At 37.0% G+C, this 24,052-nt stretch overlaps 1 protein-coding gene across 2 annotated transcripts in view; it reads right to left on the bottom strand.

Annotated features, from left to right (window-relative positions):
* Positions 1-1,466: 1,466 nt before the first annotated feature.
* The window catches only part of FER (FER tyrosine kinase), a 156,563-nt gene continuing 133,977 nt past the window's right edge, over positions 1,467-24,052 (bottom strand). For both annotated transcript variants that reach the window (XM_030968860.1, XM_030968859.1), the window contains 3 exons: positions 16,833-16,987; positions 12,982-13,104; positions 1,467-9,617 (listed from right to left, as the gene is read on the bottom strand). In XM_030968860.1, the coding sequence (XP_030824720.1) occupies positions 9,475-9,617; positions 12,982-13,104; positions 16,833-16,987 (421 nt within the window). In that variant the 3' untranslated portion in view covers positions 1,467-9,474. The remainder of the gene's footprint in view (positions 9,618-12,981; positions 13,105-16,832; positions 16,988-24,052) is intronic.

Below are 24,052 nucleotides of genomic sequence, written 5' to 3' on the forward strand. Positions count from 1 at the left end.
TGGAGTCTTCAGATGTGAGCCTCTTCTGTGTCTCTGAGCAAGATTAATCTCACCTTCATTTAACAAAAATGTTATTTCTGCCAAACATCAAGAGAGGATTTTAACCCAAGTATCAAAACACCTTTGCATGCGCAGTATTTGGATCGAAAAGGGAGAAAAAGAACTGACACAGCTTTGACATGCAAATGCTGGCTGTCTGGAAAAAGAACGCCAAAACAGAACTGCTACCCAGGATCAAACCGTGTGTGCCCAAATGTCTTCTGTGTGCAGTTTTGCCAGCTGTACAGTATCAGCAACATTAGGGCTCACAAGTCAGCAAGACATAAAAAGAGCCAAGTGAAGAACTTGAGCTGAAATACAAAATAAGGTGTTATGGTCACCTGGGAATTGGGGAGTATCTACCTTGGAGCATTTTCTTACTGCAGGCCATGAAGTTTGCTAGGATAAGATGTGCCTGCATGGCTAAATTTGCCACCTTAAGAACAGGGAAATGCTATGATCTCCCATTTAAAGCAGTCCTTGTGCACCAGTGTCCTTTAGGATCTTGTGAGAAGTCTTAATCAACTAAATCTTTTCAACAGCAAATCTTTTAACTGTACTTCTAAACTGGAGAAACTGCAGGACTGTTCAAAGGCCCTGATCTTCAAGGCTCCTTTCTTTAGCCTCATTTCTACTTCACTGCAGTGACACTTCAAATGAGGAAATCTGATCACCCTGTGCTGCTCAGTGTTTGGCAGCCACAGGTTTTCAAACAACATATTTCTATTATTTGGAGGCCAGGCATCACCAGCAAAACAGATTTAGCTGCAGTAACTTTTTCTAAAATAATCCTGCTAATAAATGAGACTCAGCAGAACTGTACCAGACCTGTGTGCAACCCCATGCTGTGCTGTCTTCTGTTCCAACACACACTGGGGAAATTCAGCGGACGAGCTTTGGACTTACACATCATCCACTCATGATTACTGGGAGATGGTGGGGAAAAACACCTCAAAGGGTTTGTAAAAAGGAACAACTGTATTCTATCAGAAAAAAGAACTGACACAGACCCCAGGTACCTCAGTCCCACTTAGTGCCTGACTGAAGAAGGAGTTTATAGCAATGTAAGGCAATTTACAGCTCTGGTTCCTAAGTCTTGCAAATCACAGTGCTGTGCCAGTGTGCAGAGTGCTTAACAACACCATGTAAGGTGCAGGTACCCAAAATCACATCTTTCTATCTGGTTTTGGGTCTTCACACAAGGTGCACTTGCAAAGAGCATTAGGCAGTGGAAGAAGTTCTTCGTATAGGGTATTCACACGTTATGTTACCCACAGGATCTCAAAACATGTTTGTATTTTTTAAGGCATGATAATGTTCTCATAACAAAGTTCTCAGCCCATTTCAACATTTCCTTTTCCTTCTGTCCTCTAGGTTACTTCTTGCTTCAATTTCTTCTGATATGCGAAAGGCAAACAAAAGTAATGCAAAACTGCGAGTGAGGATCATACAGAAAGATTATCTCCAGAAATTTCAAAAAATATCAAATCAAATTGGGTCTCCCCCTGCTGTGTGAAACAGAGTTATTTTGAATTTTGTCTATTCCCAAAAGCAATGTTACCAGAATTGGTCTTCCACTTGATTACAGAAGCAAATGAAGAAACGCAACTTGTAAATATCAAATAAAATGAGACTGCTTGATACAAATATTTTACATTTATTGGAAGAGTACAGTGAAACGGGGACTGCAGACTCATTAGTGGTAAGTGGTCCAAAGGAGAAGACAAAGGATTGTTCAAAAAAGGTCTGCAGTTTACAAGAAGACTGAAAATCTCTTACATAACAGCCTAGGAAAATAAAAAGTTAGCTTGAGTTCTAAAGTGTAACTTTAAAGTATATAAAAAATTGGCAAATAAATAAAGTTAAAATGCAGATCTATTTAAAATTATAAAGGACCGACAACTGGCAACTGTATAACATAGTTATAATTTTCAGACTTGATTAAAAGCCAGATAAATTCAAAAATGTTGTTTCTCTTTTTTTTTAATTTTATTTTACATGTACTTTAGGGAAGAAGGACCCATTTCCAGTGTTATGTATTATCGATCTGTTTCACAAATATATTATTTTTAAACAAAAAAGAGCATTAAAGGTGCTTTACCTGATATTGCTGGTGTGTATTTTGGCACAAAATTGAGAACTGGATACCTAAAGACATCTGCAAATGGCATCTGTGTCCACGCAAGGCTACTGGTGACAAAAGTCTGGCTTGTGATGGCAAGCCAGTGATGTGAATTTCCCTCCTTCCCTGACACCCCTGTTCTGTCTCCAGCTGCCAACAGTTACACGAAGGAAAAGCAACACATGCAATTTTAAAATCAGCAGTCCTACAACCCCAGCCCAAGTTTCATCCCTGGAAGTCCTTTAACAGAAGGTACAAGGCAGGTGTTTAATGCTGGCTTTCACTCCTCAATATTTCTCTGTAGGAGTCTGCCTGCCTTGTGTGTCCTGTGTGATGAACCTGTATCATGGGGTTTTCTCCTATTACGTTTTCAGCATTTTAGTGAAAATTAAGTGGGAAGCTTGCTAAAAAAACCAAATTAACTTGTGATTTACAGGTAATGGTACAATTAACACTGGAAACAGACATGTAAACAGACATTTCAACTGAGACCCAGTGCAAGAGCAGTTCCCTGTACACAACAATAACGCTTATCTCCTGGAATTGCAGGGTTCAGCACTTCATAGTGGTGGGGCTGTATAATTATTTCTGTAAGTAAATGTTGTATGACATAATGAATTCAAATTCCTGAAAGCAAAATGATGAAAATTAACACTGTCTGAAAAGGTCTGTTAAGAAGAAGGAAGTTCACAATAAGGCTTTGGTGGAATTAAGTAATTGTTGTTGATTTGGAAGATGCTGTTCCAATTTGGCCTGACAGCAAAATGTCAAGGAGCATATTTAGCTCTTTAATTCTCCCTATGTGAAGCAGGATGTTCTGTATTGTAAACCAGACAGTAACAAATGTTGTTCCTCTGATGTATCTTATGATGTGGACAATTTGTGATATAGCTAGGGTCTGCAATTTCGTTAAAAATGTGATTTGAACAATATGCTTCACCTTGATTCATGGTTACTTCCATTTTCATACAAACACACTGCCTTAGGTTTTAAAGTACAACATCACCACATTACTTCTGAATTAAACAAAAGCAGGAGTGTATTCAGACTTTTCTGTCACCAGAATGATTTCATTGATAAGTGAAAGGGTGCCATCTGTGATACATGGAGCCTTCAGAACTAGGAAATATTTGAGAGATGCAACAGTAAAGATTATTACAGCAGAGCTCAGCTGGAAGTGTAAGATTACTGCAACCCCCTTTAGAGAGCAGGAAGATCCTTTGAGAATTGAGGCAACAGCTCAGAGTCAATTGGTTATATATCAGTTATCCAAGAATTTTGCATTATTACTTGCATGTAACAGCAAAGGAATTCTTCATATGTTGAGAAAGACTGAGCTGACTGAAAAGAGCACAGTGCACCTTTTTTTTAGTAATGGAAAGTTCTGGCACATACTTTCAACATCTGTAATGCAAAGGGAATCACTGATCTGATTTTTGTTTTAAAAAGTCTAATTGCCTTATATTGATGAAGAGTTTCAATGGCTGGCTCACTTACTGTATTCGCAAAATTTAAGTACTTATCTATAAACATTTGTGTTTCTAAAACTAGATGGCAGATCCAAATAGTAGCAATTCAGGATTTTTCCAGGTGTTCTCTGCTCAGTGTGAATCTTAGGTTACCATACTGGTTCAGAGGCTGTATTTATCTATAAACAATAAATCAATTTAGTTGTATTTACAAGGCGTTCCACTCTGGGAGACAGAGGAAGGAAGAATCTAGTTCATGGCTCTTCTATGTTTTCAATTTATGACCTCAGTCAACTAGATTTAAGGGTTTTATTTGTCAATTTTTTCTAAATATGCCTTAAAGTTTTTTGTTTGGAGAAGGCATATGTATCTGAGATCTCTAAATGCACCACCCTTCCATAGCTACATTCTCAAACACCTGCAAAACAGCAATTTAGCTACTGAACTAATTAGTTTGGCTCACACCTCCACCCCCAAATAAACCATCTGAAACTGCTAATTTAAGTCCCGCCTAGATGATGTCTGAGAAAATGGCACTCTGAAATAGCCAATAATATACAACTGCCTGAAAAAATCTGAGTTAACACCCAAGTTCTATACCTGGACATATATTCCAGCTGAAATTTTATATCAAAGAGAAGGGGACATAATGGTAACTTAGGGTTGTTGGTGGAGGTAGCATTCCCTGGGAGAGAACAGTAAATACACCTCTGAAACTTTCTGTTTTATAGAGTAGCACTAAGGCTGAATAACAGATATTTCTTTTGCTTATTTGACAGAGAAGCAAAATCAGGGTGGATTCTAGGGTCAAAACTCTGAAAGTTTAAAGTCAGGGGCTTCCAGCCCTGTTCTATGTGGCACTTATTATAATGAACACAATGACTCTGATAACTGCATGTGAAAATACGTAAAAATGTTGGAGCTACCAGGCAGATCTTGCTGGAATTTTCAATGAGAGAATCTTCCCTTCTTTGAAATTTCAGGTCTCAGCAAAGTAAAGTTGGTATTAATAACATACTAAAAAGCAACTCTGCAATGCATATAGCAGCTGGAAAGAACACTTCAGTACCACTTTGAGGAAATAAATGGTAGTAATACTTAACTGTTCATAATTTGACAAGTGAATGGATTCTTCCATTTCAATTTGAAGCTTTCCACCTTTAAACTTTATGTGTTTATAATGGGAAGCTACCCCAGGGAATAGTTACTCTTAGAAAACCTTGATAGGCTCCTGAGGTTGATTCACTTTCCTAGTAAGTTGTTGCTGGTTATTAAGGACTGCTTTTTTTGTTTGTTTTCAGTAAATCTGCAAAAGGGGACTGAAAGAAAACATTTTTAATAGAGCTGATATTTCAAATTAATCAGATCTCTTAAAAACTCATGGTTTTTTTGAACTTCAGGAATACTGGACATGCCCTATGCTTGCCATGCACCTTTTAATTACTAATTGAGGTCCTCTATTACTAATTACTAGAAGTGAAGGACTGCATGAAAATCACTCTAAGAGGAAAAAAATTTATAACTTCATTGGTAGCCTGACTTGCCTAGGAAGAAAGCTTCTAACAATATCTTTCCAACAATATCTGAACTCCTTTTGTGCTTTACAAGAAGAAAAAATTAATTGGCAAACTCTTCCTTTAATAGCAAACTATTTTTTGCTTAGCCATAAAAATGTTACAAATCCAAGTGCACTGGCACAAACAAATATTTCTAGCACCTAAAAACAGGACAGCTGTTACAGAAAATGGACTCTCTCAGCTTCTTTCTCTTTATTTAATCTTTATAATGAGTTATTGTTTGTGACAATCAATTATCCTCAGAACTGCTGAATACCATGTTTGATAACACTATTTACACACTAGCTTAGGTCTTCAAATATTGCACTCCCTCAAATCTGTGAGTAGCACTGACATTTAAAGGATATGACAGCAAGAATACTGGAAACAGGGCTAGTATTTAATCACTGTTGTTAATATTTGTGCAGCAGCACATCTGAGAAAACTGCAGGGGAGACATTTGTAAATACTTCTGAGGCTTGGTTACACTGTAACCTCAGAAAAATGTGTGGGATTTTTCTTCTTTTTTGCTTTCTTTATTACCTTTACAATGGGTACAAAAAGGGTAACAAAATAGTTATAAAGAGATAACAAATAGGTAACTTCATAGTCAATTTTAATCATGTGCTTGCATTTAAGTAAGCATAACAGGTGGTCAAAGGCATTAATGAAAAAAATACTTGAGTAGGAATAACCTAATATTTCCTTAACCAGTTTTCTCTTTCCTGTCAGTGAGAATGGGCTTTACCAGCTGCAGTTCTCACTGATGGCCTTCTGGTGATGCACTTCCCAATAACGATTTCCAAAAAAGTTTTAAGCAATTCTGCAAAAGGGCATAATTTTGTTACGAAGAAATGCAATATAACTGTAAAACAAAGCTGATAAACAAAAAGCTAGTTCATTGTTTTTTTTACAGAACTAATGAAAATGCACATTTCAAAGTTAATGCCTTTGTAGGATGCTAACTCTACATAACCACCCTTTGCTAAAGCAAGGTTTGTTTCCAGACAAGATACTTTCCCTATTTTACTTTTCATAAAATAAAGAAGCTTAGAAAACCTTATGACTTCACTGAGGACTGGACTTGGAAGCTAATATGCACTAATTTTCTACTAAAAACAAACTAAGGATGCACTTCTTGTCATCAAAGCAATTTTCTTAAAATAATGAATGCAATTCCTAGGAAAAACATGAAAATAAGAGAAAACCTGTTGAATTCCCTCCCACATTACAAGCTGAGGATAACAGTATTTAGTTTCCTACGTTTAACAATATAAAATAATTCAGGATTGTCTCGGGGTCCCTCTGGTTGTGACAATGCCAGTGTAACAACCTAACCTGAAATCCATACTTGCAAAAGAGGCTGAAGCTTAACTTCTTTCTAAGTTCTGTTTTTAAGTTCCCTAAACACAGTACGTGAGCCAAATGACCTGGCTAACCTGGTAAGATTAACCTGGCAAGATTAAGTCATCAAAAGGCCATGGAGAGAAGATATTGCAGCTTTGCTTCTTTAGTGCCATGTCTTTCGTTTAAATTTCATGGCGTGGCAGGCTTGGTTGTGAATGCTCCTGTGAGAAGCCTACAGTAGCTGTAGGTATCGATTCCACTTCCTAAATTGAATAGTTTCAATATTTACAAGTCAGACATGACAAAAAAATTCTGCCACAAATTGTTAAATTAATGCTACAAAAAGTTTAAATAATTGAAAAGACATGTACCTGTGTTGAAATTTATTCTATACTTACAAAGCCATTCTGGTATTCTCCCAAAGTATTACTAGTTTTGAACTGAACTGGTGCCTACTTCAGTAACAGTAATAAATTTTCCTAATGTTGCAGAAATTCCCTGTTTTAAAAAGACTTCAAATTTAAACAGAAGTGTGATATATATGTATGGAGGGTAACAATTCCAGAATAAAATGTTAGCACTGTTTTTATCCTTCTATGAGAGTCAGGATGGTGACTGGTTAATTTGTGACAAATACAACAGTATTTTATTTTATCTCAATGAAGCAGTATTTCTTGCTGTCAAGAGGGCATATGGCAAAGAAACAGTCTATCTTTCTAACAAAAGAATATTAACTCTCCAGAAAAGCTACGAATGCTGACACTGTTATCCTTACTTGCAGACTTCAGGGATGCATATGTAAGGAAACGCAGTTGGATGGATTTTCCCAAATGATTGTGAAACATTTCTTAGATCTTAGTACACTTGCACTTGCATTAGCATACTAGCAAATTAAGGCACAGACTCTGTGTACTACTTAGAAGCATACAAGCTAACAAGAACGTTTCCTATTGCTCTTGAAAAATATCTCTGGGCTACTTGAAGTACAGAACTAAGTAAATATATCCAGTACACTTACAATGAAGTTTTAATTTATGCCACCAAGTTTTCCAAGCACTACACTTTAAATGGGTATGTGTATATAAATGCTTCCTTATCTCCAAGAAAAAAAAATCACTTAACAAAATGCAAGAAGCACTTACCATTCCTTACAGCTGGATACTGACAGTACCACCTCAAATGCAGGTGATGTGACCCCACACAACCATTCACTGTTGCAGTTGGACACTAATTCCTATGTAACAAATTCTTCTAGACTACACATATTTTGGTCACACATAGCCCTAAACCACCACTCAGCACTACTGTAAATACACTTTAGAGAGCAAAAGATGATGTGGACAAGAGAAAAGCCACCCTAACAGAAATAAAAATGTAATGTAGCCACTGACTTTACTACATCTCATTCCCACTGTAACACTAAAATATAAGGCTAATTAACATTCCAGATGCTGCGTTACTTACAATCCCTGTTTCTTACTTGCATTAGCAGCAACTAGTATCCCTTGATCTGAATATTTTAGTAAATTCCTAGAAGTATTTTAAGCACCTTAATGCTGGAACTCAGACAGGGATACAGTAACTCGTTCCTATTTTTATTCAGAGCCCTAGAAAACAATTCCAGCTGCAAAGAGGACCCAGAGTCAAAGTAACAAATGGTGCACTTCCTCCCTCGCCTATCTAGTAAGGTTTTATTCTTTCTGGCTTTTTTTTTTAATATATATTTATATGTATATATATATATATACAAACACAAGGTTTATATTCTTGGTGCATTTAAACCTTGTTTATCCCCAGTCTTTTGATATTTGATTGCAATAATGTAAGAAAAATAGAAGGTTAGTATTTCTACTCTGCTGTTCCCTGTCAGAGGCTTTAAACATACTTCTTTCCTTTTGGTTGTTTGAACAACTTCCTCATGCCATACAGAAGTAGTATTTTCCTTTGGACACTATGCATGAAATGTTCTTTTGTTCAGAATAAATTTTTGCATGCTCCAGCTGCATTCTGAGAATTTCTACCAATTTAAGGGAAAAAATCAGGGTAAAAAGCAAATCTAGCAGCATATTCTTTAGCGCCTCTAAGATCAATGATATTTGTCATCTGCTGCTATCATTAATAAACCTCTTTTTCTTGGCCTAGTACTTTCACATAAATTTTGGAAGGCAGACAGTTTGCAATGTTTCTTAGCATGTGCTAAGAAATACACTTTATATTGGTCTTTTTTTCCTACAATAAACATAGGTCACCATAAAAGAAACATGCTACTGAATTCTGATGGCACTGAAGGAGAAAAAAGGCATTATTTAAGTAGATCACATAAAATGTCAGAAGTATTTCTAGCGTATGGTAATAAATGCACAAGTAATTCAACTACCAAAAAAATTCTGGATTTTTCCTTTCAGTAAGCACGTTTGCATTCAGAATCTAACTGAGCTTCATGCTTCAAACCAAGCATCACCTAAATACATCAGACGTAGAAAAAAATTTTTAAAAAAAAGCTTCTAGTTGAAATACTTGCCAAAACTGTCGTCAGTTTTAAGGCCAACATGTATGACGATCCCCACATTAATATGTTGACATACAGGACAGGGATAGCAGAGTGGGAGCACAGCTTAAAGTAGAATACTTCTGAAAATGTCACTAGCAGTTATTTGCTGTAAAACAGATAAAAGCCACAGTCCCTTAAATTTATAGTATGTGCTTTCCAATGTACATGTAACCTAAATTACAGTACTAACTGTGACTGGATATATAGCATTTCGCAGTATATACCTTTAATGCAGGTGCAGGCACCATTCAAGATGGTACACCAGTTAATTTCAAAGTAATCCTAGAAGAATATTGCAAATAATGCTATATAAATGCATAGTGTTTGAGGGAAACAATTACTTCACTGGAAAATAAAGTCCCAGACATTGAGTTTGGCACTTCTTCATCACTATGTCACTTTCTTTTTGATTGAAGACAGCTCTTTCTGAATCTCACTGAATTTTGGCCGGTTTTCTGGCTTGTAGTCCCAGCATCTCTGCATTATTTTATATATTTCTTCTGGACATTTTTGTGGCGCGGACATTCGGTAGCCTGGTACACAGAAAAAGTGGAGAAAACTTTTAGTACTGAAAACAGATGCATATTGACAAATCTAAAAAGATAAGAGCAAAGTTCAAGACCATTTCATTTATAAAGACCTTCAAGGCAATATGAGGAACATCTTAAATACATATCCTATACATGAGAGATAATTATGAAACTAATTAAAATTCAGGTACCAGTGACATTCAAGTTGGGCATGCTGCTCATCCCTAATAGCAGCAACTCACAGAGATGTCTTTCTTGTATCTTAGGAAGCAGCTACCCTCTGGTTTTCAGTTGTATTTTCTTACTTCACTGCAGTGAGGAAACTGATAATAAAAATGAAGATGTGAGTAAATGTATTTGCTCTTTTTGAAGATGTATCCACTTCTATTCTCACATTTCTTCCCTTTCTTGTCTCCTTAAGGAAGTTTTTCCCCATCTGCACTTGAGTCATTAATTTTTCCTCCCTCCATTTTCTTAACTTTTGGATCTTTCCATCTTATCTCAAATCTCTTTCTCTTCTGGTTTGCTTAGATAGGCAGTGGCTTCCACACTTCTCTGCTGCCATCAGCCAAGGCATTCTCTGACTTGACAATGAGCAGGAGAATGGACAATCAGTTAAGTAAATTAGCAGCTAATCATTCAAAAGTTGCAGGTAAGTGGCTATTCAGGCATATCATCAATTTCTTGGATCACAGTGGTTTATTCACAGCAGTGAAGACAATTTCTCAATGAGTAGGAAGCTGGGAAAAATGCCAGGAGGACTGCATGTATGGACAAGGAGCTCCTGGACAAAATCAAACACAAAATCAGGTAATGGCAGGAATACCAAAACACTGTCTGAGCCTCCAGGGATGAAGTTAAGAAAGACATAGCCCAGAAGGGCTTGAATCTGGCCAGGCATGTCAAAAACAACATGCAGAGCTTCTCTAACTATAGAGGGGACAAAAGGCTTGAAAAAAATGTGTGCCCACTGCTGAATGAGGCACTGATCAACTCAGCAACATAGGACAGGGACAAGCTGAGGTACTGAACACTTTCTTCATCTCAGCCTCTACTAGCAAGACCAGCCTTCAGGAATCCCAAGCTCCAGGGATCAGTGAGAAAGGCTGGAACAAGGAAGATGTACCCTTGGCGGAAGAGGACCTGGTCAGAGAATACTTAAGCACACTAGATTTAGTTGCGTCCAGGGGCTCTGATGAACCCATGAGTGCTGAGAGAATGGCCTGATGTCACTGCCACACCATTCCAAATCATCTTTCATACATTGCTTCTACTACAGGGAGGAGTACCTGAAGACAGAAGTAAAGCAAATGTCGCTCCTATCTTCAAGTCAGAGCACCCAAGGAACTGCAGGCTGGTCAGCATCACCTTGATCCCAGAAGGTGATGGAGCACCTAATGCTGGAAACAATTTCCAGGCAGTACAAGGAAGTCATTGGGAATAAGCATGCAGAAAGTCAGCATGGATTCACTAAGAGCAAGTCAGGCTTGACCAATGTGAGAAACTTCTTCAATGAGACGAGTGGCCTGATACATGAGGGGATTTCACTGTAAAATCCCCACAAAGACACCTTTGAATTTATGGGCTAGATGACAAACCAGGGAGGTGGATAGAAAACAGGCTGTACAGGGAGCCCTGAAGGGAGGTGATGAGTGGTTCGAAGTCTGAGTGGAGCTCCAGGGTGCAGTCCTATGTCGCACCTGTGAAGGTGCGGGGGCTGTGGGTGAGGGGCAGGCGCCCCCTCAGCGATGGTGACACAGCAGTGTCACCCTTGCTGGTGGCACCGAGCCGTGAGGGGGTGCTGATACACCACAGGGTGGTGGTGCTGTCCACAGGGACCGGGACAGGCTGGAGAAAGGGGCTGACAGGAGCCTCAGAGTTCAGCATGGGAAGAACCAAGTGCTGCAGCTGAGAACAGGCCCGAGCGCCAGCACGGGTGGGGAATGCCCCGTGGGAAGCGGTTTGTCAGGAAAGGCCCCCGGGGCTCCTGCTGGACACCAGCATGAGCTCTTCCAGCAAAGAATGCTAATGGCACACTGGGCTGCACAAGAAGGAGTGCTGCATGCAGCAGGTTGAGGGAAACCATCTGCCCAGCCTGTTCAGTACTGGCTGAGGTCACATCTGGAGCACCCAGGCACAATGGAGAGAATCTCATGAAGGATCACCAAGGTGATGGAGGCACTGAAACATCTCTCTCTCTTATGAAGGAATGCTGAGTGAGCTGGAGCACCTCATCCTGGAGAGGAGAAAGCTCAGGGGATCTCAGCAATATATATAAACACCTGCAGGGAGTGTCCAAAGAAGGAGGTCCAGGCTCTTTCCATCCCCAGTGACAGGACATGGACGTGATGAGCACGCACTGAAACATGGGAAATTCCTCCTGAGCATCAAGAAACACTTTTTTCCCTGTGAGGGTGACTGAGTACAGATTGTCCAAAGACAATCACATTCACAGAGACATGCAAAAGCCATCTGGATGTGATCCTGCTGAGCTGGGTGGTTGGAGCAGACGACATTCACAGCACCCTGCACACCTCAGCCATTCTTTGAGTCTGTGATTCCACTGATTGTCAGACAAATATGGCTCAGGCTCCAGGATTTGATTTGGCCTTTAAGGAGAAACTTTATTATCACCTACAGTGCCTATAAAACTATAACAAACACTGACAATGTATGTAAATGAGCAAACAAGAGTTTTTTTTGTTTTCTTGCCATTGGTTTTTGTTTTAAATAATTTGGAAGTTTTACTAGCTTAGAACATATTTATAAATTATACAGTAGTATTATGTAGGGAAGGAACAGTTCTGAAATGCCACTAAAGACAATGAAAATAAATCAAACCCCTGAACTCCTACTCACAGTTATTTGCTATTTTAACCTTTTGATTATTTTGTAAAAGAGAAATGCAGTTTGCAATGCTCAACTAGCTTACCATTCTCCACCATAATTGCTAAATCTTTCTGTGAAATGATTTAATAAAGAAGATGGAATGATAGAGATTTTTTTCTGGCAGTTTAGAATATTTATATCTGCATTAGCATAATCTTAAATAATTCATTCTGTTCAAGCTTCTGCTTTGCACAGCAGTAAATCCCTCCTCTCCATCTCACCTGTTAGTTCTGCAATAATGAAAGTCAGCATGCTGTAAGTCTCCCAACCTTTAAGTTACTGGTCAGTGTATTCCTTTTTTTTTCAGAAGGCCTATATATATCACCCTACTCCTCCCAGAGAGCTAGTCAGCAGTTTAGGAAACCTCATATTGGTTTTGCTAAAGCTGCTACAAAACTTGTATGTTATTTCTTGGGCTATTTTACACTGAATCCTTACTATTTATCCAGCATTTGTTTCACTTTTAATGAATAATTACCTTTCTCAACTTGCTCTCGTGCTTGTTGGTTGGTCATTCCAGGGTATGGGCACACTCCTAAACTGAAGGTCTCCCACAGAAGGATTCCAAAGCTCCATACATCACTCTCAGACGTGTATCTCCCTAAAAAAGGGAAAGCAAACCTTGAATTTAACATACAGAGAAATTGGTATTTCAGATAATTATGGCCCAAATTTCCTGTGAAGGTAAAAGGGTTACACTGGCAATCTTCAGGGAAAACAAAGCAGTAGCTACTAATAAAACATTCTACAGATTTCACAGTCTCCAGTATTTCAAAGAATGGACAAATTATATTAAAGCAAAAACTCTGAATTAACATAAGCTAACCTTAAGTTTTACAGTTATACACAGACCACTCCATTTTGTCAAGCAAGTTAAGAATTTCTTTCCTTCTTAATGTACAAAAATATTTTTCTTTTAATATAAAAGGACAAAAATGTCAGAGTTTTCCTACTCATTTACAACTGCTTTCAATTTCAAATATTCTTAAAAAAAATTACCTTTTCTAGTTCTCCATTTTAGCATGGCAGTGTTTATTCTGAGAGGAGCTACCACCAACACTGCTTCTAAGTGTGAAGAAGGCCTGGTTCTTATGCTTTGAGAAACTGAAAATCAAAGTAAGGCTGGATGCTGCAAAACTGACACACCCAATCAGTTTAAGAAAAAAAATAAAAATCAGGCCTGCTGGTTCAATTGCCTCCAATTATGCTTCAGAGATAACAACATAGATAATTGATAGACAAATTAATCCCAAGCCTCTTTGTGGAATTGTAGCTTTCTATTACAGGGAGATATTTTGGAGCAGATATTTCTATCGTCCCTGATGGATTCTCATTAGAAAATTAAGACTCCTAGCCTTTTGCAGGAGAATCAGTGAAAATGTTACCTTAAAAATCGACTTTCAACATCACTTTCAACATTTTTCATGACTGTTCTTCTTTGTTGCATACTATTACTTTGTATTTACATATCTTTATTCTCAAAAACAACACTTGTGAATGTATTGTTTGTTTATCTCTAATCATCAAACAAGCCAAACTAAGCCACTTCTGACTAGGAAAAAAAGGAAAACACAAGAAAACTATAGTGACAGTTGATGACAGTGACAACTGTTCTGACGTCAGAAATCTCAGTTTACTCTTAGACTAAATATCACTTCCAGCTGTGCTATGTTAGCTTGTGTGCCTCATGGTTGGCAATTATGAATATTCACTATGCTCTTTGGAGTAAGATTAGTTTTCTTGTCTGTGTATCAACTTCCCTCAGTTGGGCATCCAGTAATTTAACACTTTTCACTGAAAGCATTCAGCAAATACAAGATAGGTGATTAGCTGGTTTTTTTTTTTTTTTTTTTTTTTTTACAGAAAGTACAAGTTCTGTACAGTTAATTATATTTTATGCTATTACATTATCTGAGGGAAAAAAAAAAGATCTGTTTAGGAAAAAACCCCAAGTCCTCCCCACGTTACTATTAAACATCACAAATAACCCCAAATATTTTAGGGAGAAAACATACATATTAAATGTATTTTAATTTTCAAAGATCAGGAAGCAAAAATACCCCATAATCATCCTAATATGTGCTGATTTTGGTGGGGTAGAATTAATTCTATTCACAGTGGCAGGTACAGGGCTCTGTTTTAGATTTGTGCTGAACTTGGGGTTGATAATTCAGAGATGGTTTTGTTATTGCTTTGATGGCACAGAGCCAAGGCCTTCCCTGCTTTTCCTTGCCATGCTGGTGAGGAAGCTGGGGCTCCTTGGGAAGGAACACAGCCAGGACAGGTGACCCCAAAGAGACCAAAGGAAGATTCCAGACCATGTGACATCAGGCTCAGTGTATAAAGTGGGGGGAAGAAGGAGGAAAGGGGAGATGTTTGGAGTGATGGGGTTTGCCTTCCCAGTAATGGTGTAGGATGGCTCTGAACAGCACCCACAGAACCAAAGTTTCCATTTCTCAAAAACTCCAGTGGCATCTGAATTTTGCTTCTGACTTCTGACACAATTTGTGTCAGAACCACAACATTTGCCCTAGTCTGGTTTCTAGCCTTCACAACTTGTGTGTTTTTTTAAATTAACATACTTTAGTGACCACTCTTAACTTGTCATATACAGTGACTTCAGCAAAGACTAAAAAAATAACTTTTTTGTAGCTTCTCAACCACACTGGCATCCATGTAATGGCCAAATGATCCTATTGCTCATTTTCCTCCAATCTTTGAATCTTGATATTCAGGACTGACCTGGCCAGTGGTTACCAACTAGTTTTGAAATACTGCAGATTTAATTTTATTTCATTCTGATATCTTAAAAACCACCAATCAAACCTACACAATTCAATGCAATTATTACAACCTTATTATTAGAATGGAAAACAATAAAACATAATCCAGTAAGTTTTACCAGTATCTTTCAAAGGAGTGGAAAAAACTATCCTTCAAAAACACAGAGAAATCTTTCATGACATTTTGAAAGTTGAATATTGACTGCTGAACATATTAACGTGTTTGAGAGAGCTCATTTCCCAAACATTACGGAAAATGACCTATAAGTGCTGGAATATGTATATGCTTTAGGAAACACAAAGTAAGTCGATGTTAATCAACAATCTCCTCTTCTCCTGTACTGTGCAGAAAAAACAGACTCAGCAGTACAAAGTGAAGGTGTTGTCACAAGAGCCTGTTTCCTGCTAAATGCAGCCAACTGGACCACATATGGGTATAAGGATAGGTTTTCAACATACATCAAAAGCACTGTGTGTATTTCCAAAATAACAAAAATAAAAACCCAAACCATCTTTTATAGCGGATCAAACACTCAAAAGAGCAAAGCATTCACCAGTTAATGTTGGCAAGGCTAACACCTCTTAGAGTAACTGGTAATACAGGATCAATTACTAAAATGAATTTACTGTCAGCCTTTTAAAGGGAAGATCTGCATTACTGTGTTATGTCATTAACTGCTGCAAAAGTGCTAATGAGAGGAAGCATTCTGCTATCAATCATAATTCACAAACTTATGATTTCCAATGCATGATTTCCAAAAAAAAGCTAAATTTAAGAGATGGCAGAAATATTTACAGACACTTCAAATTAAGAATTCAAAAATATTTTATTCTGTGTACTCAACTAAAGAACTGCTTTAGAGAAGTACATTCAAAACATGCCACCATTTATTAAATGTGCTGCTTCTCCACAGCCCCCTTTACCTAGAAGAACTTATTTTTATAGTTTCATATAAGCAAAAAAAGCTAAGAGCAGCAGCTTCTGCTTCTATTCTGGAACCAAGAGGTTGTGGACCACTTCCCTCAGTGATAAGTAATGAATTTTTATCCCCAATATAAAAACCTAGTGATACACAAAAATGCAGGTAAAGAAAAACTGCAGTTAAAAAAACCCTGAAAATAAAACAACTACTGTATCTTTCACCAATGCAATGAATCATCTAACACAGTGTTCTAGTACATTAGCATTTTCTACTGTTTTCAATGAGGGACTTTAAATATACAGAACTTGCCATTCATTTTGCTAACAATCATAATTTAGATGACTGACGAGGCTGTCTACAAGAATGAGTCAGCAACAGAACCAAAGCACTCTGCTATTGCTGCATAATAGCAATTCTGATGTTGCTGCCCTATTGTTTTTCAGCAGCAAAGCTGCATTTTTTACATAAATCAGACTGAAATACTAAAATTATTTTAAACATCATTAATTTGAATGGGGGGAAAGAATTGTATGTACATACACTCGAATATTGCGGCTCTGGCGCTCTTTGCTGTACTTTGGATTTTATTTTTTTTTTCCAAGAAAATCCAGTTATGCTCTTACCATAGTTCAGAGCTTCTGGGGCAGTCCACTTGATTGGAATCTGCTTTAGGCCAGATGATGAGTACACACCATCGTCCTCTTGCCGGGACATCCCAAAATCACTTATTTTCAAGATGTTGCTTTCACCTACCAAGCAGTTCCTTGCAGCCAGGTCTCTAAATTAGAAAAAAAAAAAAAAAAAGGCAAACCAACACATTTTTACAGGTCTGAAAGTAATTGGAAGTAATTTAAACTGACCAAGCCCTTCAGCCAAGACAGTTGTACCTCTCAGAGGCTTATTTACAAAAGAGTAAAAAAACACTTCACAGCAGTCATGAGGAAACAGAAGTGAGGGAAGGGGAAAAAAAAAGTCAGAAATAATCCTATGAAAAAGCAAAGGGAGGAGATGCTCGAGATGCTCAAAGTGCCTGAGCAGAGAATCTCCTGCAGTCCACAGAGAGGAGGCACAGCGCAGCAGGGAAGGAGTGTGAGGCTGAAGGACAGGGGCTGTTATGGACAGTTCAGAACCTCCATCCCCCACTCACCCCTCAGGGGAGGAAGCGAAGAATTTCAGAATGAAGGAGCGCCTCAGAAGAAGGGAAAGGGAAAAAGTATTTCAGTTTTTGGCTTTTATTTCTCACCATGTAATTCTACTTTAATTTGCAATACATTAAATTCATGTTACCTAAGGTCAGTCTGTTTTGCTATGCTGCAAAGGTGATTTCCTTGTCTTTATCTTGACCTCCAAGTGTTTCTGTCTTATTTTACTTTCCTATCCTGTTGAGGATGGGGATTGAGAAAGCATCTGTGTGGGTGTCTGGCAGCCATGCAAAGTTAACCCACCACAACTGCCCTCCATTTACTCCTCCACAAAAATAAATCCCAGATTAATGAACTGGATCCTATGCAAAATGAAACAGAATTTGAAGAAGCATCCTGAAATGTGTTCAGGAAGTGTTTCAGTGAGAAACCTGAGAAACAGCTCCATCTTCCCTCTGCCCATTAGAGTTTTTATCAAAAGTTAAAAGCTACTCAGCATAGAAAAGAAATTTTGGCTCAGTGATGGATGAGAAGCTCAGAAAGTCAACTCCCTCCCTTCACCTCAAATGTTTTTATTTTTTTAGATCAGACCACATGCAGTAATACCTGATAAAAGACCTACTGTAACTTCTCTACATGCTAATAATATATTATCAACATACTATATGTATGTTACATTTCAGTGTTTCACAGTTTATTAAAATACAACATAATAACATATATATTATTCCCATGGTAATGTAATAAAAAGGGAGAGACATGTCAAGCAAGAGGATTAATTCCATACCATTATGAACATCATGGACAAAATATTTTTTAAACTAAACTTACTGTGGTTTTTCTTACCCAAATAGCTAATATGCTCACAAATGGCTTACATGCATATTCCAGAAAAACTACATTAACTTTGATGTTTTGAATTGGACCTGTAATATAGTTCTGAAGTAAATCCCCTGAGCACTTAATGCACATTCATTGGTTTTTGAAGGGTGAATTTGGTGCATGCAAACTACATTGCTCTTGGAAGAAACTAACTTAGAATTCAGCACATGATGGGCACAAAATTTGTTTTTCTAGCTATAGAATTTTCTTTCCAAGGAATTTTTTTCTACAGCTAATGCAGAAAGGTTTGAACCAGTGGCAAACAGCATCCAGCATCACCCACGGTAATGACAAAGGACTGAACTACATTTAACCCAAACTAAAAATCTTGAGCCATATTTAAGGATGCTGAAGCTCATATATCTGCTTTAATCAGCTCATCCATATACTGGGCTACGTTATTCAATATGTAGACAGAGCCTAGGTATGACCCTAAATATCATAACTTGATTGAAGAATTTTAACATATTTTACTCACACAGCTTTTCTGCCACTAAGAACATTAATAGCTCTAGAGCTTGAGCGATACAAACAAAGTTATTAGTTTGGTTTGGGAAGACGGACCACTAAAAAACACATCTGAACTCAGAGGCACCAGCTGAAGATGTGCATAAATGCATAAAACAGCTCAGTGTGCACTGTGTTGCAGAGCTTGATATTAGCATGTGGTATCATTACATACAGCTATATTGGCTAAAGCAAGTGAGCAGCAGAACAAAATCAAATTGTTATTGTTTATACACAAGTGTGTAAAAAGTATCACCGTAGAACTTCAAGAATTTATGACTTAGGTTCCAGTCATACTTCAGTAATTAGTTTTTTTATCATGTTACTCAATAAAGTCTAGATTTTGCAACTGATGCACGTAAGGAATGGAAAAAGTAATGAGGCTGTATCTCAAAGAAAATTTACAGTTAATTGAAAGTGCAGTCATCCCCCTACCTGAAGTATGACCTAGCATTTAAAAATATTGAGTCAAGTTAAGAAAAATCTATATACTGAGCTGACTTAGGTTTATTCCTCATGCATAAGTCTGATTATTTGGGAAAGTGGATCGTAAATAATATGCACAGTATGGTACTTATAAACAAAGACTACACTCAGTTTGCATAATTTTTGTCAGTTTTGTACACAGAATATATGAGTTTTCTTTTTCATTCAGAATCAACTAGAGAAAAAGCTTTTCATCCCTACTGAAAATTGACTAAAACACTTCCATGAAAATCAACTGGCATTCATAGAAGATCATAAAGATTGTGACACTCTGTTCAGGCTATATGTAAATTAACACCAGAAAGAACAATTTCATGTTTGCATATTTGAGTCTCACAGTATTAATACTTTTTGCCACTTTTAGCTAAAACTCTCCCATTTTTTATGCCATAATACTCTGTATTACTTTCAATACATCATTTCTGTTAATAAAGTCTTGTGAGCACTTCATATATTTATTTCTGACATAAGCAAATTTGCCTTCTTCTATCATCCTGTGATTGATATGCTCGCTCTGTCACTTATTTAGAAAATACTTTAGATGTGATAATTTAATTCCTCAAGCATATAAATGTCACAAAGTTATATTATCTTGTTAGTATTTCTACTGTCATTTTACATCTGTTTCATACCCTCAGTGATTTGTTGCTTAATTTTACGGATAATTTTTATATGTATTTGCATGCTTAAAAACATTTTTTAAACAGTTACACTGAAAGCTGTGGGTACCTCAGCTTTTGGGGATTTTTTACTATTATTCTGAGGGTTTGGTTAAGATTTTTCAGTATTTTTCAAATAAATTCTTCACTGTTCTTCACTTTGTCTGACAGCTTCCTTAAAAAGGATGTTACTTTTCAGTCTAGACGTAAGAGAAAAATACAGGAGATGCTTACAGTCAACAAGATTTATTACAGAATTTATAGCCAGAATCTGGAAAAAAAATTGCATCAGCAACTATTACTCCCATTAATTTAAAATAATTAACTATGACATTAATTTTCTTCCAGTTTCCATAATTATAATTATTTTCTGGTTTTTACAGATAGCCGTCCTAGTATAATAATTTTAAGGGGTTTATAAAGACCCTTTACTTCTTAACCTTCCACAAGAAATCCACAGTGGAGTTCCACTCCATTTGTAAGATAAACAACATGAGTTGGGGGAAACATGAAAATATAAACACAGAGGTCTGATGACCAAAATTAACTATGAGAAGTCAACATTAAAGATTTCATCAGTGTTAGGTATTTATAGTAAATCATGACTCTTTCTACATGGACATTAAAAAACCAAACCGAATCAAACACATAAACAACAAATCCCCCAAAAATAATGACAACTAAACTCCTGCACACCAGCCCCCCAATCAAAAAACTCCATGAAAATCAACTACAGTCTATTTGTCTTCTTTCCCCTGAAAAACCAGTGTATTCTATTTGCTTTCTCTTCCTTCTCCCTAATGCTCTCTAAAGCCAACATCCTGAAGAAATACAGAGATAATTCTATGAAAATAGGTGTCTCTGTTTAGGAATTTTTTTTTTCTCATAAAGCATTTGCTACTTAAAGCAGTAATTTCATAAAATCAGTATTTATCTTTAACACAGAAAGCAATAAAATATTCTTTATTTACATTGTGAAAGTTCTACAAATTGGGCACACATTCCACTGAGCTGCTACAGAGTAAAGCTCCTTAGTAAAAGAGAAGCTGACTCTCACTATTTAATGTAAAGATTATGTAAGTTCCTAGTACTGCTAGAAACAAACTTTCTTCCCCCCAGCTACTAACAAGTAAAAACTAGTATGTAATTTGGAAATTTCCTTTTTAAGCCCTGCTCTGCAGTTCCTGTAAGTACAAACAGGGCATCTCCTAGGGATGTCAAATATGGGTCAAATCTGCTGAAACTGTAAGAAAGAGGTCATAGGACTTTGGCTAAAAACTCAACAGCCAGTTCAAGGAGGAAGTAGGGGCAATTCCTCTGTGCTGGGAGCTGTTACCACCTGGATCCACATCTGTCAGTGAAGACATAAACCTACTAAAGCTTTCTCTAAGGACATTCTTACACTCCTGCCCCCCCTTCCCCTCCACATCCCACAGGATCTGCAGAGAAAGTACTACCTAGCATTGCAATGGAATTCCATGAGTTAAAGCAAATTAAAACTAGAGAGCAAACTCCTCATTACTAAACCAGCAGCACAGACTGCCTCTCTGAACTAATTAGCCATTTTATATTCCATCCCTGGATCATGCAGTCAAAATACTCTAAGGTGATAAAAGCAAGTAATTAATTAGTGAACAGGATCAGTTTATCTCCTCTGCACATTAAATTCAATGAAATTAGTCTATTACTTAAACACAAAAAAAGGGGTAGGAAGTGAAACTATGAGATAAATTGCTGGGTTTTTTGTGAACTGTAAGATACTACCTCACCTTCATACACCTGACGTAATTTCCAGTAATGTCTAAATCAAAATACAGTAGTGCCTAAATCTATTTCAGAACTTTCTTGATATGCATATGCTAATTTTGCTGTATGTGGAGGGTACAACAAATAACACGTGCCTAGTAACAGACTGGGAAAATATTAGAGGGTTAGAAGAACATCCTTTCATGAATTCTGTGTTTTCTTCCCCCTTTTAACTTTGATTTAATTATTTCTTTACATGATTTTTGTTATTATGAAAATATTGGAGCCATATTAACTGCAATGCTAATAACTGCTGTCAGCTCCTCATATATAATGCAAATCCATCTTCATCTCCACAGATGAACGGCGTTGGCAAACCAGAGAAACTCCAAGGTGGATACAGTGGATACAGTAGTGATTTCTCAATAATGTCAGGTGCTCTGCTTGCCATCCACAGTTTCGGATATTGCTCAGTTCCTCTCAACTATAAAATAAGCAACTTTACCCACCTCACAGCATTGGTGACCTTCAATTACTCTTTATAAAGCACTTCGCACTTACGCAAAGGACTTAAAAATTTTGCAAAAGGAACTGAAAAGGAGGAAAAGTAACAAAACAACACCCAAAAAATTGTATTCAGTAGCTGAACACAACTGTCAACTTATTTACTGTCCGCCAGCCAGATATGACTCAAGGGACTGTACAGATCTACTGACACATTAGGAAACTTTTATCTTTGAGGTTTTTTTGGTAGGCTACTGTGTGCCCTCCATTTTCCTAGCAGGGCAAGTTTTCTGTACCAGCAATTTTAAGAAAGATAAAGAAGGGAATAGTAGACAATGAGCACTTTCTGAGGAGAATCAAAGCAGTAGACTATGAAGATGGAAATGAAGCAATAAATTGCTGCATCATCTATTCCTCCCTGTTTTTTCCTATTTCTGAGGTTGTCTTCACAATGTCTGCTCCTGGAACAGAAACATTCCTATCAGCACCATCTAAATGGTTTTTATCTGCATTGTTTCTCAACTGTTTTAGAACTTAATAGTTATTGCCTGTATTCTTCTGAACAGTTATTTTGATGAAAATGGCATCACAGTCATTTTGGTCTTCAACAGTCCTCTATGCATTGATATCGCTGCAGATTTTTATAACCAATTTTTCCTGTGCACTGCTGATTATATGTAACATGCTGAACAAACTGTCCTTTTTTTTCTTCCCCTTGTGCTATATCTTGAAACAAAGATTTGCAATCCAATTTCTTTTGTGTGTCCATTTTAGTGAAAAACTAAGGGTCTGGACAGTGATCAGAGAGGAAGACAGGCAACTTCATGGAGATCCTACAATATTAGAGTGACCGGAAAATGAAATATACATTCTAGAAATCCTTAATGACAGAACAGACATAGGAATAAACACCTCTGCTGGGTTCCATGCAACCATTCCTAAGCTCTTGGACATCAAGAGAAACATTACAGGACATAAGGACAAATATGTGTACATGTAGGAAATGTGTAAGGCTTGTAACAGTCCTGCAAAGTCTCTTTGATATTAACTGAATTACAGGGGAAACTAAGTGTCCAAAAATTAATTATCCAAGATGCACCAGAACACAAGTTTACATTTTGTGCTTGATAAAATTACAGTGGACTTAAATTACAATCACAATGCCATCCATTTCCATAACCAGTCATATAAGTAGATTGTATTATTCATAGGAAGAAAAATACCATTTTCAAGCAAAAATTTACACTGTATCATTCATAGAAGCAGCTAAAATGAAACACAACAGTAGAGCACAAAATTTTGCTAACAGGAGCATTTTTAATATAATATCATGGCTTTATTCAACATATGTGATAACATAAGTCTTGTTACAATGAGTGTCCTTGCCCTTTTAGACCAGAAGGATCACTCAATTTAGTTCTTAATTCTGAATCTAGTTTTGAATTAATCTCTTCCTTATTCTACTAGTTCTATAATAATTCTATAATTATATCTTATTATATAATATAATATCAAAATGTAATTGATATCTCTGGGCAGAAGCATTAAATACTGGTTTAACTTGTTTACAAATCTGTAATCATCTGAAGAGGCAGACCAGATATGGTCAAAGGTCACATTCCCTTGTCCATAATACATCAGTGATAGAAAAGGCTACATGCTGGATTAAAAGAAAATGTCTGAAGCAGAGTAGCTTCTATCACTGATTTTCTGATGATTAAGATTTTTTGAAAATATACTTTTCATTTTATTAAATAAAACCATTTTCTAGCGTTAATATCACAATGTATTAAGTTCAAATGACAATGCAAAGCAGAGCATGTAGAATTGAAAACACTTCAAGTGTGATAGAAATCAAGAAATTCAAAAGCATGATTATAATATGGGTCACTTTTTTCCCACCTTTTTCACTAGAAT

Source organism: Camarhynchus parvulus, chromosome Z, assembly GCF_901933205.1.
Source record: "Camarhynchus parvulus chromosome Z, STF_HiC, whole genome shotgun sequence".
Taxonomy (NCBI): Eukaryota; Metazoa; Chordata; class Aves; order Passeriformes; family Thraupidae; genus Camarhynchus; species Camarhynchus parvulus.